The 17,898-nt window shown below is 41.5% G+C and overlaps 1 protein-coding gene and 1 pseudogene across 1 annotated transcript in view; one reads left to right on the top strand and one right to left on the bottom strand.

Annotated features, from left to right (window-relative positions):
• The window catches only part of TXNDC16 (thioredoxin domain containing 16), a 52,927-nt gene extending 35,799 nt beyond the window's left edge, over positions 1-17,128 (top strand). The window contains exons 15-21 of the mRNA XM_089522889.1: positions 276-444; positions 2,333-2,457; positions 6,775-6,859; positions 8,930-9,068; positions 10,827-10,987; positions 11,852-12,045; positions 13,779-17,128. Coding sequence (XP_089379015.1) covers positions 276-444; positions 2,333-2,457; positions 6,775-6,859; positions 8,930-9,068; positions 10,827-10,987; positions 11,852-12,045; positions 13,779-14,080 — 1,175 coding nt within the window. The 3' untranslated portion in view covers positions 14,081-17,128. The remainder of the gene's footprint in view (positions 1-275; positions 445-2,332; positions 2,458-6,774; positions 6,860-8,929; positions 9,069-10,826; positions 10,988-11,851; positions 12,046-13,778) is intronic.
• On the bottom strand, positions 712-2,309 carry LOC149315286 (uncharacterized; annotated as a pseudogene).
• Positions 17,129-17,898: the final 770 nt, after the last annotated feature.

Below are 17,898 nucleotides of genomic sequence, written 5' to 3'. Positions count from 1 at the left end.
TTAAAATTTTAAATGGATTGACATGAAAGAACTGTTCAGTTATTAATGAAATAATCATTAAAAAATCATGTACCCAGAGCTTAGTGAAGTGACTTTCAACTCACAGAATGCACCAGTTAGCATAGCTCCTAAGCATGCTGGCTGGAAGTTATGGTCCCCAAAAAAGTAATTCTCATAATCTCTGCTTTTGCCTTGAAAAATTACCAATGCCACTTGTAACTAATTAACTAAATTCCTTCCTCCCTTCCCTTCCCTTCCCCATAAACCTTTTTCAGGGTCTCCTGAGATCTCACTTGCTCGGGTGAACTGTTGGGACTGGCCACAAGTCTGTGCACAACAGAACGTCACCCAGTTCCCTGCCCTCAAGGTGTTTACGAAAGAACAGAGATGGCTGTCTTATTCAGGGATGTGGGAGACCCAGGAGATGCTCAGATTCATAGAAGTGTGAGTATCCACATGCTGGCTGGAAGCGCATGCTTTTTCTGAAATATTTAATTTCACAATGCTTGTGGGTATACAATATTTTTTGTCGTTCCATTGTCTGTGTAGATATAGAGATTGTCTGGTTTGCTGACTCTAGAACACGCAACATATAATTGTCCATATGAGAAGCAATCCTTGTCTAGATCTAAACCGCACAATTCTAAAGATTGGCCCTGAGCTTTGTAGATGGTGATTGCAAACACCAATTGAACTGGGAATTGCAATCTCTTAAACTGAAATGGCATATCCGTTGGAATCCTAGGAATGCGAGGAATAAGGACATCTTCACCTTTAAAAGGTCCTGTCAAGATTGTTGCTTCAACAACGTCACTCATTAATTTTTTTACTGCAAGTCGCATGCCGTTGCAAAGCTTTGGCTGGTTGATATTGTTCAACATGATAATTGCAGTATGTGTGATGGCATCCCTGGCAGATCGAGTGAATTCACAAATTCTGTTGGATAATTAACCACTTCATCTGCTTCCACAACAGTGTTGACGGACTTGTATGTCACTGCCTCGGTTGGAATGTTAGACTGAATAATATTGTTAAGTTTGTAGACGTTTTTGTTCTTGGCCACAAGAATAGCTCGTTCACTCAGCCAGTCGTGATTCTTATAATTGGTTTGAATATTGGGAAATACTTCATTTGACGTCACTAAACTGCAGAAGTTATGAGATAGTGAAATTCGTCCTGAGGTCATATCAACCGGCATCTCTTCCTTCCCAATTTCCAGCAATTGATGTGAGAATATTTCAGCTGATCAATCCATTTGCAGGTGGAATGCATATTTGTAGTTAATTTTAATGTCTTTACATGTCGCCACAAAGTAGAGTATTTCAGGCAAGTATTTATTTCGTCTGCTGGTGTCGACTGAGGAATTACAGGTAATGTTTGCCTGAAATCTCCTGCAAGCAATATGAATGTGTTCCCAAATGGTCTGATGTTTCCACGCAAATCTTGCAATGATCGGTGTTGCTGTTACGTCCAACAGATGGCGCTGTTTTTAAAAAACATTTTTACCTGTCACAGGTGTGACATCTATATAACAGTAGGTACATAAAAACATAGTAGGTATATAAAAACACGTGTGCATTCGAATGGAATATTGTGTCAAAATTTCAAAGCGATCGGTGAAGAACTTTCGGAGATTTAAGATTTTGATCAAACGAACATTTACATTTTTATGTATATAGATTATCATTATTATTTTTATTATCATTATAGTGTGCCCTCTGTATCCACAGATTTTTTTATCCACAGATTCAATTATCCCCAACTTGAAAATATTTTTAAAAATACAAATTCCAAAAAGCGAACCTTGATTTTGCCATTTGATATAAGGGACACCATTTTACTACTCCATTGTATAGAATCAGACTTGAGCATCCATGGATCTTGGTATCCATGGGGGGGGGGGGGGGTTCCTGGAACCAAACCCCAGCAGATACAAAGGCCCACTGTATTATTTTATGTATTTATATCCTGCCTTTCTCCTGATATGGGGACGCAAGGTGACTAACAACAAATTTAAGACAGTGCAAATTAAAAACAATGCAAAGGCATTACAAAAGTATAAATATAAAATTTTAAAAACAATTAAAAATTAGAAAATAAATACATGTTATACATTTAAAATATTGGTTAAAAAAAGGTAAAAAATAACTTTATTGTTAAAAGCTAAAAGCCATCACAATTTGATACTGGTCCAGCCAGTAGATACAAAAGCAGTATAAAAGGATCCAAATATTAATAAAATATATTTAACACTGCATACAAACCTGAACCTAAGTACGGAGGAAGGCAAAATATGCTTTGTCTTTCATGTGGTTTCAACTGTTCTCTCTAGAAGCAGAATCTCTTGTCCGGTGAAGCTGATGACACCTAAGGAAGTAGAAGAATATTTAAGTTTCAAAATCTTGCCGTACAATCACGTTGTTGTCCTGGGACTGTTTGATTCAAGCATGAAGGAAGGTAAGTTTTTAATCTGGTTAGTCTCCAAAACTACTCAACAAAGACAGAGGTTATTGGAAATAATCTTAGTGGAAGTTCTCCTTTTACAGCAGGGTGGGTAACTGTATGGTGGCCCAGGAACCAATTCCCCCCCATCCCCCATAGTTTGCCCCCAAACCCATCATGGTCCCTCTCAAAATGGCAATGAAGTGTCACTTTTGGTCACACTTTTAAGTAGGGCTGCAACAAAAATTGTGATATTTAGGGCTGTGGGACCGAGGGGGGTGTTTTTACAGATTTTCACATGTTTGAGGAGCTTTCTGTAGTTTTCAGGAAATTTTGATGTGCCAGGAGGGCATCTTTGGCGCTGCAAAAGTGGCATCTTCAGGCCCCACTTATTCTACGACAATGGCACCACTGGGCTTGATGTAACCCAGTGGGGTAACTCATAGTGTAACCCTGCAATTGACCTCCTTCTGTACCATCCCATATTGAATCCTTAGCAATGTTTTTTGCACTAGTGTGCCTACAATGTACTGCTACACTACACTGCTCTACAGTGTGCCTGTCAACTGTAGGAACAATTTTATAAGCTCGTATCCTTTTTTTCTCCCTTTGACAACAACCTGTACCACTAATCTACTCTTCCCTGGTGCCGCAGTGGTTAAATGCCTGTGCTGCAACCACTCACTCACAAACCACAAGCTTATGAGTTCAGTACCAGCCAGGGGCTCAGGGTCAGCTCAGCCTGGCATCCTTCCGAGGTGGTCGCTAAAATGTGTACCCAGCTTGTTGGGGGGCAATTAGCTTACACTTTGCAAACTGCTTAGGGAGTGCTTAAGTGCATTGATAAGCGGTATAGAAATGTACTTGCTATTGCTATTTTCCAGCATAGCTTGGGAATCCTATCAATTAAAGTCCAAAAAAGTAAATGTCCAGTTCCTGGAACTTAGAAGCTCCTTCCTGCTTAGAGGAAGATGAAGCCAGTAGGGGGTGTTGTGGCACTATTTCATGCCATTAGCTTCTGGTTTTGGACCGTGTCTGAGATTGCAGTGAGAGCAATTTGTGTGTGTGTGTGTGTTGTGTGAAGGGTAGGCATTGTTTTCATGACAAGTTCTGAATTTTGCTAAAGAGTGACAAACCAACTGATTTTTCCAGTAAATGGAGTAGGGCAGTCAGATAAATACCACTATATCTGTTTTCATTTCTTACGATAATGGGCGGCAAAACTGCATTAAGGGTCCATTTGGAGAGCGGCCCCTGAGACTGCAGCCGGCTGATACTGGGAGGAGAGGCAGAGAAAATTCTGCTTGTTGGAGACTCAGAAATTAGCAGATGAATAGTTTTTGTGATGTTTCCCCAGAGATGTAACTGTTGGCTCTCAGAGGAAGCAACAAATAATTTTAGCATTTTTAATTCCTGTGAAAGAAAGTCATTGAGTCATAGAATCATGGAGTTGGGAGAGACCCCAAAGGCCATCCAGTCCAACCCCATTTGTCATGCAGGAAGACACAATCTCTCTCTCTTTGAAAACGGCACAGTTTCTGAAGATTATTTCGAGTTTGCTTAAAATGTGAACATGGGGTATTTTTGAGCAAGAAACAGCATATTTTCCTAATAAAATATTTCAGTGCAGAGATATTATCTTCTGTGCAGAAAACACTGTAGAGCACAGAAAATAATATCTTTACTCAAAATATTCTGTTTTCAGTGAAGAAAAAGTTGTGGAATTTGTGTGTGTGTGTGTGTGGGGGAGACTGGACTGCAACGATTGTCATTAGTACAGTATTCTGTACATGTTTTTATTTTTAACCATTTTTCTGAGTACACGTTTTCTCTCTAGCTTCCTTCCACCATTACTTCAAATGCTGAGGGATAAAATGCAAATACTGCTGACTGCATTCTCACACACGAACAAAGGGCCTGAATTTTGGTTTTGTTTTTGGGTGGTTTTTTTTGCAGTTCTGTAAAACCATGGCTAGATTACTTGTCCATCCAAGGTAGTATTGTCTATTTTAATTGGTGACATCACCTTGGGTCTTTCTGCATGTAAAGCTGGTTCTGTTCTGCTTCATTTTGGCCCCCTCCCCAAATGGGAATTCATAAACACAGAGGTCATCCTGTACATGGCATTCTGCACACTGATGAGTCTTATGAATGCTTTGTGCCTGAATGTGCCTGAGACTTGTTCACAAATGCAGCCTTGCCCTCCAATATCCTCACACTTGCTGGACCCTCTTTCTTAAGTGCCCAACGTCCCTCTTTGGAACGATGAGGTTTTTGCTAGATGCCTGTTTCATTGCTCTGATTTCATTTGGGCATATCTCGGATCAAACCCTTGCCTGTGTTGTTGTTGTTGTTTTTAAACTGCCCTCGAGTCGATCCCAACTCATGGTGACCCATGGATGAGCAACCTCCAAGACTCCTTAACTGCCATTATTTTGCTCAAGTCCTGCAAATTCATGCCTGTGACCTCCTGAATAGAGTCCATCCATCTGGCATGGGGCTTCCTCTCTTTCTACATCCCTCCACCTTTCCTAGCATTTTTGTCTTTTCTAGTGAGTGTGCCTTCTCATGATATGTCTGAAGTAGGACAATCTCAGCTTTATCATCTTGGCTTCCAGGAAGATTTCCAGCTTGATCTGCCTTTGGACCCATTTATTCGTCTTTTTGGCTATCCATGATATCCTCAGCACTCTTCTCCAGCACAACATTTCAAATGAACTGATTTTCCTCTTATCAGCTTTCCTCACTGTTCAGCATCTGTATATGGTGATAGGGAAAACAATGGCTTGTACAATTCTAACTTTTGTGCTCAGCTGTATATCTTTACATTTTAGGATCTTTTCTAGTTCTTTCATAGCTGCCCTTCCCGTTCCTAGACTTTTACTGATTTCTTGCCAGCAGTCTTCATTCTGACCAATGTTTGACCCAAGGTATGGGAACTCTTTTACTATTTTGATTTCCTCATTGTCTAGGTTGAATTTGTATAGATCTTCCGTGTTCATTATTTTTGTTTTCTTCATATTGAGCAGTAAAACTGCCTTTGCACTTTCTTCTTTGATCTTTCTTAGTAGTTGTTCGAAGCCTGCAATATTTTCTGCTAGTAGTACACTATCATCTGCATATCTTAGATGATTGATATTCCTTCTTTCTATCTTCACTCCTTCTTCTGTGTCCAAGCCTGATCTTCTTATGACATTTTCTGCATACAAGTTGAACAGACAGACTGATAAAATACAGTGTTGGCTGACCCCTTTGCCAACTAGGAACCATTCTGTTTCTCCATATTCGGTTCTTACGTTAGCCTCTTGTCCTAAGTACAGATTTCTCATCAGGACTATTAGATGTGGTGGCACTCCCATGTCTTTGAGAGCATTTCATACTTTTCATGATCTATGCAGTTGAAGACTTTGCTATAGTCTATAAAGCTCATGCTGAACTTCTTTTGGCATTCTTTGGTGTGCTCCATGCAGGGTAGTTGTAAAAATCTGTTGGCATGAGCCACATCACTGCTACTAGATTTTTGCTTTCGGAATCACAGAATTCCAAAGGGCCAGCTAGTCCCACCTCCATGCCATGGTAGGAAGTCACACTAAAGTATCCCTGAAAGATGGGCATTCTTACTGTTATTGTTCACATGTTTCTTAACAGTTTACAGTTGGTAATATTTGCACACACACAAAAAGGCCCATTAACTGTCTGATGCAAATAGAAATCTCTGAGTTGTAGGACACTTGATGGTGTATAATTCCCAGTCCTGTAGAGCCTTCTGTTCAAAGATGCTGGTCTAGCTGATAACTTATAAACGGTACTCTTTTGAACAGTGATCATACTGTCTGTTTTGGTAGTTGTAGGGTGCATCTACACTATCAAAATAATGCAGTTTGCCATCACTTTAAGTGCTATAGCTCCATCCTATGGAATCATGGGATTTGTAGTTCTACAGAGCCAAAGAGTGTTGGTGCCTTTACCAGAATTCTGTAGGATGGAGCCATGACAGTTAAACTAGTATCAAACTGCATTATTTCTACAGTGTAGATGCACCCATACTTTAAATAAAGTTCATCTTTCAATCTGTACTGTTACTGATATCATCCTTTCCTTACTGTAGCCCCAGTTAGGAAATGAAGATATAACTCTTTTCATCCCTTTTGATTTGTAACTATTCTATTACTTTATGTATTCACCTACATAGGCAATTGAGAATAAAATCTTAAGCAGTTCTGACAAGAAGTCTGAAACATTTTTTTTGGGGGGGGGGGAATGAGAGACAATTGTATTTAATATGTTGGCTTCCCCCCCTCCTTTTTTTTTTTTTTTTTTTTTTTTTGACAGCAAGAGAAGCCTTCACTGAAGCTGCCAGAGTACTAGAGGGATATGTCACTACTGGGATCTACTATGAAGAAGATGCTGCGGCTGTGTATGTTGTTTGCTTCTTTTGAATTTCCAAAGAGAGGTGGAGGGAGGAAGAAGGAATCTAGCAGCACCTGATTTATTTTAGTAAGAACTTTTGAGGGTGTGATGTGGTAGCTAAAAAAGCCAATAGGATTCTCAGCTGCATCAATAGGAGTACTGTATAGTGTCTATATTGAGGCAAACAATAGTGCCACTCAATTCTTCTTTTGTCAGGCCTCACTTGGGATCCTGTGTCCAGTTCTGGGCATCACAATTCAAAAAGGATATTGACAAACTGGAGTGTGTCGAGAGGAGGGCTAGTAAAAGGGTGAAGGGTCTTGAAATCATGCCTTATGAAGAGTGACTTAGGGAGCTGGGAATGTTCAGCCTGGAGAAGAGAAGAGGTGATATGATAGCCCTGTTTAAATATGTGAAAGGATGTCATATTGAGAATGGACCAAGCTTGTTTTCTGCTGCTTCAGAGACTAGGACCTGGAGCAATGGATGCAGGCTACAGGAAGAGAGATTCCACTCAAACATTAGGCTCTTACTGTCAGGAAGTTCTTGCTGATGTTTAGGTGGAATCTCTCTTCCTGGAGTTTGCATCCATTGCTCCAGGTCCTAGTCTCCAGAGTAGTAGAAAACAAGCTTGCTTCATCCTCAAAATGACATCCCTTCAAGTATTTGGATTGCTCAGTGATTGCCGGTATGTATTTGTCAAGTGTGTTTGTGGACAACGCTTTTAAACTGGCTCATAAATTAGGAAGAAAGTGTAAAAGAAAGGTTACAATAAAATATAAAGGATGTAGAAATAATGTCCATAGAAGATTCTCATAACTTTAAAGTTGGCAATGAAGGCATTGAAACAGATATTAAACAAATTGGAGAATGTTGTCAAAAAATCAGAAGAAGATTTTGGTTTTGGAAGGGCAGCTATGAAGGAAGGAGATAAGATTCTCAAGTGCAAATTATATATAATTAAAGAGCAAAGTCAGGTTTGTCCATGCCACTGTTTTGCCAATTTCTAAGTGTGGTTTTAAAAACTGGTTAGTGAAGAAATCTCACAGGAATAAAATCAACTCATTTGAAACATGGTGCTGGAGAAGAGTTCTAGGGGTGCATTGACTCCTGAAAAGACAAATTGATGGGTCTGAGAGCAAATCAGGCCTGAACTCTCTCTGTGAAGTGAACCTGACCAAAACGAGGCTGTTGTTCTTTGGATATATCATGAAATCATATAATTCACTGGAAAAACAATAATGCTCAGTAAAGTGGAATGTGGTAGAAAATGAGGAAGACCACATTCCAGGTAGACTGACCCTCTCAAGGAAGCCACAGCTGCCCTGAGTTTGTTTCATCAGCCTTCCCCAGATGTGTTATCCAGATGTGCTGGTTTACAACTTCCACCATCCCCAGACAGCATGGTCACCAACAAATTGGCACCAGAAGAGCACCACATTAGGAAAAGCTGGTCTATATCCTGCTTAAAACATGGGCCCCAAAATTGGATATGGGTGCACAGGCTAGACACAAATACAGAAATAAAGTCTCCCAGGAACAGATTTATTTGTACGCATGTATTATTGTTTTTACTCCATCAGTTATATGTTGTATGTGCCATCTTCACAGATGGATGCCATCTCCCTTCTCCACACAGTACATTTCTAAAATGGTGCTGTCTGGTAGTTTGGTGGCTGGCAGCTTCAATGATGGCTGGTAGCTTCCATGTCCATTGGGCATTGAATCTGCTTTGGCTTTCAGTCCAAATTTTGATGGAGTTATCCATAGCACTTAATGTAGGGTTCAGCTCCACTGAAGTCTGAACTAAAATTAGAGCAAATTTGCAGCTCCACTGGTGTGGAAGCTATCGATAGCCATTGACTATGATGCATGTGCATGCCAGAAAAATACAGTGTGTATGTTTTTTTCTTACTTCAAAGTATTCCTTTCATTTACAATTGTATGAAGATTTAATCAATAATTCATTCAAGTGTATGCAATGATGCAACTAAGACTTCTTAAAATCCTGCTGATAACTGTGATTTGGATGGATTTTTGAAATCTGTGTCCCTCCCCCCCTGTATTTCCCCCCCAGCTCCCATAAATATAATGTACATCTTCCAGGGCTGCTGTTTGCTAAGCCTGAAACTCAGAAGAGGAGCATCGTTCACCTCTCTGACTACAGTGCTTCGGACATTGTGAAAACCATCCGCCACTTGCTTCTGGAAACGTTTGTGAGTACCATTTCTGCTTCTGGCTGATATGAAATGTAGTTTGCTTGTTGGAATAGCTCAGGGGCTAGATGACTGGGAGAAAAAACAGAGCTTGGAAATCTTAACTTTTGGGAGACTATGGGCCCAAATAGACAGAAATAATCCATCTTGAGAAAACTACCTGCCTTGGCTCAATGCTAGGGAATTCTGAGAACTTTAGTTTCGTGAGGCATTGAGCCTTCTCTGTTAGATAGCTCTGGGCCCACAACAAACTACAGTTCCCAAAATTCTCTAGCACCGAGCCAGGGTTACCATAAGTTGGAAACGACTTAAAGGCACACAGCAAGAAGAAGAAGTCTGTAATGAGAAGTCGAAGGCTTTCATGGCCGGCATGCATAGTTTTTTGTGGGTTTTTCGGGCTGTGTGGCCATGTTCTAGAAGATTTTCTTCCTGACGTTTTGCCAGCATCCGTAGCTGACATCTTCAGAGAAGAAGCTCTTCTAGAACATGGCCACACAGCCCGAAAAACCCACAAAAAACTATAGTCTGTAATGACTTGAAGGCACACAACAAGAACAAATAATTAGCCCTCTGTATCCACAGATTTTTAATCCATGAATTCAACCATCAACAGTTTGAAAATATTCAATAAAATATAAATTGTGAAAAGCAAACCTTGATTTTGCCATTTTATATAAGGGACACCATTTTACTATGCCATTGTATTTAATGGGACTTGCGCATCCATGGATTTTGGTATCCATGTGTAGCCAAGGGTCCGTAGGGGAATTTTATTATTATTGTTATTAGCTCAAATATTGCAAGAGGGGCTGGCTACAAGAGCCCACCAAAATCGCCCTCCCGATATGTATACGGAGTAGACCAGGGGATCCCAATAAATAAAGCTGAGACGGATATTAATAACTAGATGTCTAATTTATTGAAATAGGGGGAAAACACATGCGTTGCGCATACACTCACACACACACTCAGGACTCAGGAAAATTAGGGTTGGAAAATAGGAACAGATTTCAGGCGTTACTAATGGAGATGCTTACCAGAATGTAGATTCCCTCCGGGAAGCGAATGGGGTGATGGACAGTGAGACAAGTCTGCTCCGCAACCTGGGTTTGAGCAGAAATGCCGGCTACCAAAACAGAGGTCTGACTGACGTGGAGCAAGTAGACCTTGAAAGATGGCGCGCTGAGCAGCAAAAGTGGGGACTTTTTATAGGCCAAATTTGGCCTTAGGCAAAGAGGCTGGCTTGGCCGAAACAAAGGTGTGTTTAATTGTTTTCTTTTCACCTGGATGTCTGGATCTGATAATATCAATGACTTAAGTTGTTCGGACAACAGACTTGAGGAGGGGGTGATAGCTTCAGGCAAGGCAAACATTTGCTCTTCCTGGTCCTATGATAATCCCTTCATGCGACTTCCCAGACCTTCTAAGATGTTAATGTGGCTGCTCCCCTCAGGGGAGGTGTACATGTCCTCTCGCTTTGCCAGTAATGGCGGACAGGCTTGGAGTCTGGCCAGGGGTCATCCAAGGGTTATCATTGATTCCAAAATTTATATAAAACAGCATGGGTAACACATGGGGGGTCCTGGAACCAAACCCCAGCAGATATTTTATTTATTTACTTGTTTTATTTATATGCTGCCTTCCTCCCAGGCTGGGACCCAAGGTGGCTTATTTTAATTTTTTATAGCTTACGTTGGTTACTCCTTTTCTGCTGTCCTCTTCACCTCTCTTTCTCCCTCCCCACCTCTCCTGCCGCAGCCAGAAATCACAGTGGGAAACCTGCCAGAGTTCTTCCAGCTGGAGAAGCCTTTGCTCATTCTGTTCAGTGATGGGGCCCTGAGTGAAAGGAACGAAGGAGAAATGAGGCGTTTGGCTGCAGAAGAGACCAGCACAACCTTCATTGCCTGCTGGCTAAACCTGTAAGAATGTGGGATGTCCCTCTTGGCTTCTGTATGGAGATGCAATGTGTAGACTTGTGAGTTTGAAGGCTGTATCCTAAAATGAACTTGATCCTTACAGTAGTGGCTGGGGACCACTGTGTTTGATGGGATAAAAGCCACATTGTCAGTGGCAGGTAGAGCCAGAAGAGACTGAGTGACTGACTGACTGACTTTCTTACTTTCTTTCTTGTCCCATCTTTTTCCCATTATTTTATTTTATTTATTTATATTTATTGATTTTATTTATATACTGGATTTCTCCCAGAGCAGGACTCAAAGCAACTCCCAAAGAAACTCAGTTTAAAAAATGTAGTCTGTGGTGGGTTCTTCACACTCAGACCTTTCAGAATGACACCCTGTTGTTTACACTTGTTGAGAAAGAAGATGTCTGTCTGCACCTGGGCACGTTTCTTGAAGAGGCTGATGGAGTTCCACCCCATCCAGCTAAATTTGGTGCATTCCGTAGTCATAGAATTCAATGATATAGTATGGTGATGGGGAATACCATGGTTTGTATGAGCCTGACTTTTGTGCTCAGTTGTATATCTTTGCCCTTTAGCATCTTATCTAGTACTTTCATAGCTGCCCTTCCCATTCCTAGTTTTCTTACTTTTTGACTCCAGTCTCTTTTCTGATCAGTCTTTGATCCAAGGTGTGGGAACACTACCAGTTTTGATTTCTTCATTGTCTTGGTTGAATTTATGTATTTCTTCCATAGTCTTTTTTATTTGTTTGTTTTTTGTTTGTTTTCTTTATAGTCCAAACAGGATGTAGTTAAGGTATATGTCACCATAGTCAGAGCTAACTTCTCACATACTATTAATCGCCCACTCTTTAACACAGAAAGAACACACCTGTAGGCCGAGGCATCCTGAAAACCTATTTCGGAAGCTCTCTTCCCCCTTTGCCACTCCTCCTCTGGATCAGCCTCCATTCCGGGGCCGAGGTGTTTGCTTTTCCATCAGATCAATCCTTCTCTCAAGCTAATGTCCAAACTTGGATCAAGAAGTTGAAGTCTGGCCAAGAAATCCCAAGTGGTAAGTATACAGCGATGTGCAAAGATGCATTTGGTCTCTCATTCTTTTGTGCTCTGTGACACCGTAAGAGTAAGGTTGAGCTGCACCAGTACAAACATGACATATCTTGGATTTCAGGAGGCTGCTTTTGCACAATTGACATGTTGGGCTGAGTGTAATATCTGAGGTTTCCTATTGGATCGATCCCTTTCTGTTGCTGGTGTCTGAGCTTGGATCAAGAATTTGAAATCTGAGCAGTTAAGTGTGCAGAGATGTAGAAAGATACAATTAGGTTTTTCATCCTGTTGTGTTCTGTAGTTTGGCAATTCAAAGGGTAAAGTTGATCTGGACCAATCCAAATAGAACTAAACATGAAACATCTTGGATTTCTGCAGGCTGCCTTTGTGTAGTTGGCAGGGTCTTGTGTTTTTCTTAAATTGCTCTCTACGTTTGGTTATGAACCAAGCTTATAGAGAAGTTGTTTTTTTTATAAGAAGTTACGCTCACAAGGGGAAATTTTAACTTCACATCCACTTCTGAAGGGACACTTTCCTGGTAATAAAAAATAAAAGTAATCACCAAAGGGGGAAATCTCATTGTTGCTCAATTCATACTGGCACATAGTTTGCAGTAATTGGTGACTCTAGCAGTGGAAAGAATGCTATCAATGGTGTCAAGTGAATGTGCTGTTAAGGAAGTGTTCATAGAATCATAGAGTTGTAAGAGACCACAAGGGCCATCCGGTACAACCCCCTGTGTTTTATTCCATATTTGCACTATTCAGTTGAAATCCTTGCTGGACTGTGATATCCCCCCAGGTGACCTTGGGGAAGCTTCATACTCTCAACCTCAGAGGAAGGGCAATGGCAAACATGAAGTCCAAACCCATTTTGCCGTGTAGGAATACACAATCAAAGCACCCCCACAGATGGCCATTCAGCCTCTGTTTAAAAACCTCTAAAGAAGGAGACTCCATTCCTCTCTGAGGGAGTTTCTTCCACTGTCAAACAGCTCTTACCCTCAGGAAGTTCTTCCTAGTGTTTGGGTGGAATCTTTTTTCCTGTGGTTTGCACTGAACTTTCCGTTGCCATCCTTCTTATGTCATAATTCCCTTTTTAAAACTTTTTTTAAAAATTAAATGCTTTTAATATGGTTGTTTATTTAATCACTTTTTAATCTATTGTTTTGACTGTATTGGGGTTTAACTTGTATTGTGAGCTGCCCTGGGTTCTGTACAGGAGGAAAGCCAGGATATTAAATAAATGAATAGATAGATAACATACTGCAAGACACCATTGAAACTCAGGGCTGTCAGGAGTCCATCCATCCTGTGGCCCTTGGTATCTGCTGGGATTTGTTTCTAGAACACCCATGGATACCAATATCCATGGATGCTCAACTCCCGTTATATATAATGGTGTAGCAAAATGGTGTCCTTTCATTTATATGCCACTTTCTCCCAGAGTGGGACCCAAGGTGGCTTCCAAAAATAGCAAATGAAAAACATTTACAATACATTTTTATATAAAATGGCAAAATCAAATTTTTCTTTTTGGAATCTGTATACAAGCTGTGGATGCTTGAATCTGTGGATACGGAGGGCTAACTTTAATTCCATTCCCATAGCCTGACTCTTCATCCCCTGTTTTGCCTTCCTCCAGACTAGGAGCTCCTCTGCCTTTTCCCACCCTTGGGAAGCGATTGACCCAATTATAAGCAGTGTATTGACTACTCTTCTTTTCCCTCATTCCCAGCTATGTTGTCTGATGAAGACTGGAAGCCCCGCTTACCCGCGTATGACTTCCTGAGCAAGATGGCACCTACGCTGCCCGAATTTACCATTTACAGTGGGGGGAGTATACATAATGGCCCAGAAGAGGAGGTGGAAGCCCTGGGAGGCAAGAATGCTGGAGCAGCAGTGAGTAAAGAGTCCACAGAAGGAGCTGCCCAAGAGGCAGAAGGGGAAAAAGAGCTGCTGGTCGGAGGAGACTTGCGAGGGACAGCTCCACGCCTGGCAGCCCGAGAGAAGCAGTCCAAGCGCCACATGGAGTTATGATGCTCCCTAGGAACACACTGGAGATATGAACTCCTTTACAACTCCCCCACAGCTGTTTATGTGTGGGCTGGGCCGTGTTTCAGAGGCTGAGATCATAAAATCATGAAGTTGGAAGTGACCACAAGGGCCATCTGGTCCAACTGACTGCCATACAGGAATAGACAGTCAAAGCACTCCCAACAGATGGACATCCAACTTCTGTTTAAAGGCCTCCAAAAATGGAGAGTCCACCTTACTCCAAGGCAACCTATTCCACAGTCAAACAGTTCTTACAGTCAAAAAATATTTTCCTAATGTTGAGGTGGAATCTCTTTTTTATAGTTTGCATCTGTTGCTCTGTGTCTTGGTCTCTGGAGCAGCAGAAACCAAGCTGGCTCCATCTTCTACATGACCTCCCTCCAGATATTTAAACATGGCTATCACATCACCACCCAATTTTCTCTTATCCAAGCTAAACATACCCAGCTCCCTAAATTCTTCCTCATAAGGCTTGGTTTCCAGACCTTTCATCCACTTGATCACACCCGCCTTTGGCTTATGTTCCACCTTGTTAATATCCTTCTTGAACTGTGGTGCCCTCCATCAGAGATGTATATAAGACTGGAGGACTTGTACTCTTTTCAGGACTTGTACAGTAGTAGCTGGTCTCGGCGCAATAGTGGGGAGTGACGGTGCACTCACATGATAAGAGTTCACCTGCCCTTTTCCTTCTCCCCAGGAGCTGAGATCAGCCTGATCTTTAGTGTTTCTCCCACCCATTCCCTTCCCTCTGGTAAGCAGCAGCAGCCCTTCACAGGGCTTGACACTGGTTGGGCACAGGAGCACTTTTGGTGGTGCCCAAGAGTAAGAGAATGGCCCTGTGTGCCAAGTTGAAAAAAAGAACTTCTGTGTGTGTAGGTCACTAACTGGATGCCAGCCATTTTTGCAACTGTCCAGAGTATAAGATACCAGAATGCCTGTCTGGTAGGTCAGGCTTTGTTTAGATTCTGCAACAAAATGTGATTTTTGGGAGATGAAAATACTCCTTCTTGGTACATGTGTGAAGCCCTTTAACATGGGCTGGCATCCTGTTGGCGACATACCCAGGTGTAAATTCCTCTACTTAAGTGGCTGGACATTTTTGTCTGATGTGGAATGACTGTACAGTGAGTCCTTGGTATCTGCTGGGATTTGGTTCCAGGACTTGCCATAAATATCAAAATCTGTGGATGCTCAAGTCCCATTAAATACAGTGGCATAGTCAATAGTGACCCTTATATAAAATGGCAAAATCAAGGTTTGCTTTTGGGAATTTAATTGTTTAAAACTATTTTCAAGACATGGATAATTGAATCCATGGGTAAAAAAATCCATTGATATGGAGCACCAACTTATTCAGTTCAAGCTTGGTGCCATTGCATAAGACAGCACATTGCATATAAATCATAGAATCGTAGAGTTGGAAGAGACCACTAGGGCCATCCAGTCCAAGCCCCTGCCATGCAGGAAATCACAAAGCATCCCCGACAGATGGCCATTCAGCCTCTGTTTATGTACATCATTCTGCACCTCTTATGTACATTGTGCACCTATTATGTACATCATTTTGGATAAGTGCATATTGGTGCACAGTGTGTGTTTCGTTTCACAATATTGCATTTGTCTAATGAAGATTGTTGTTTGTTGTGTGCCTTCAGATTGTTTGATGACCTTAAGATGAACCTATCACAGAGGTTTTTTTGGCAGGTCTCCTCAGGAGGAGTTTACCATTGCCATCCTCAGATGCTGACAGAGTGTGACTTCCCCAGGATCATCCAGTGAGCTTCATGGCTGAGCAGGGATTTGAACCCCGTTCTTCAGAGTCATAGTCCAACACTCCAACCACTACACAATGTTGGCTCTCATGAGAATTGTAAGATATTGCAGTTGCCAAATGGTGGTGTGCAACTACCACATAACTGTGGATGTAAAGCTCAATGATCTGGATTGCCTTTGAGCGCAATGATTTCATGAGGGGATTGTTCTTAAGTCCTGGTCTCAAGTTTATCTGGAGATAGAATTTGGCTCTCAACAATTGTTCAAAACTGATTCACTCTCCTACTCACACTCTCAGAAGTGAATGTGGAAACAGGAAGCCAAACCAAATAAATTGAGATAAAAATAGAAAGATTGCTCTTGGCAAGAGAGGACGAATGCCCCCGTGAGGAAATCATATTAAAATCTGGCGTTGCTGGAAGCATATTTTTATATTATGGCTTTGCTGTGATTCACTTCCCTCACCAGGGAGCAGTGAACTGTTTCATCTTTAGCCATTGTGAGTGCTGAATATCAACCTCTCCAGTTTCACTGGAGCCTACATGAATGCATTCATTGTACTTACATTGTTGTTGTTGCTGTGTGCTTTCAAGTCATTTCTGATTTGTGACAACCCTAAAGGGTTTTTATCATGGGATTTTCTTGGCAAGATTTGTTCAGAGGTTTGCCATTGCCTTCCCCTGAAGCTGAGAGTTTGTGACTTGCCCAAGGTCATTTATATACCACTTGTTATAATAAAATCTGAATCCCAGGGTGGGCAAATCATGTTTCCCAGGCTGTTCTTGTGGTCCCTGACCTCTCTTAAGTTCCTCAAACCACCCCTTTTCTGCCCCTGAAAGCCTCCAGGAGAAACTGTTCACTTTTTAAACAGATTGGAGCCAGCTTGGTGTAGTAGTTTGAGCGTTGAACTATGACCCTGGAAACCATGGTTCAAATAATCTATGAAAACAAACTAGGCCGCCTCAGAGGGGAGCACTGATAAAACCCTTTCTGAACAAATCTTGCCAAGAAAACCCTGTGATAGGCTTGCCTTAGTTTTGTCATAAGTTGGAAACGACTTGAAAGCACACATCAAAACAGCAGAGTTCTCTTGAAGTGGGCATTTTTGAGGTCTTTGAAACTGGGTATGTTCTAACTACAATGAGAATGGTTTTCTATACTTTTTAAAAGCAAATAAGCGAGTGGTTTGGGCTGTCCCAAAAGCGGAAGGCAAACTGCAGTGTACTTATGTAAATAAAATGCAGTTATTAGTAATCTGATCTCAAATGGTTGAAATCTGGAGGGTGGATTTGTATGGCCATGTTTTGGAGAGAGAGGCGACGTGCTCACATGCCCATTTCCTTTAATGTTTCCTCAAAGGTTTTGTTCTCCATACCTGTTTCTGATCATCCTTGTTGCCCTTCTCTGATGGTCTAGCCTACCTGCTTACTGTGCTATTGGTTAAGACAATGGTTTTCCACTGTGACCTGCATGGAGCTGCAACAGAGACTGACTGGTTGAGATCTAGTGGAGCAATCCATCCCTCTTCCATTAACCTATTAACTCACCTGTGCAGACTTCCTAATCACCTATGACAACCAGACTAAGGACTTAACTACCAAAGTTAAAACTATGTTTGCCCTGAGTTATGTTCCCAGTTGCAATTGCATGGCATCTGCTCTCTCAAGTTCATCTGCCCCTTCAGTGTCACATTCACCTCCATTCTTTTTCCCCCTTTGTGGAAAAAACAGTGGGGAACATAAACCATTCGTGCTTCCAATACTGGCGGTGGGAGTCTAGGAGCTGCAGTCCAAAACAAAACAAACTCAAGCTCTGCTAGTGATACTACCCCTCCAGGATCTGGATCTGCATCCCTGTTGGAGGACTATAGCTAGGGTTGATTGCTTAAAGTAAAAAGTCAGACTAGATCCCTTGCTGTGTTTACTTGTTTGTGTAAATCTCCTTACATACTGGATCCTAACTAACTCTTCTTGTTTAAAAAATTGATATAAAGAAATGGGAAATCATCACTCACAGAGCTCAAA

The sequence above is a fragment of the Sceloporus occidentalis genome, unplaced genomic scaffold, assembly GCF_023333645.1.
Source record: "Sceloporus occidentalis isolate IW3139 unplaced genomic scaffold, rSceOcc1.0.p SCAF_4, whole genome shotgun sequence".
Lineage (NCBI taxonomy): Eukaryota > Metazoa > Chordata > Lepidosauria > Squamata > Phrynosomatidae > Sceloporus > Sceloporus occidentalis.
This window is presented reverse-complemented; position numbering and strand designations above follow the sequence as displayed.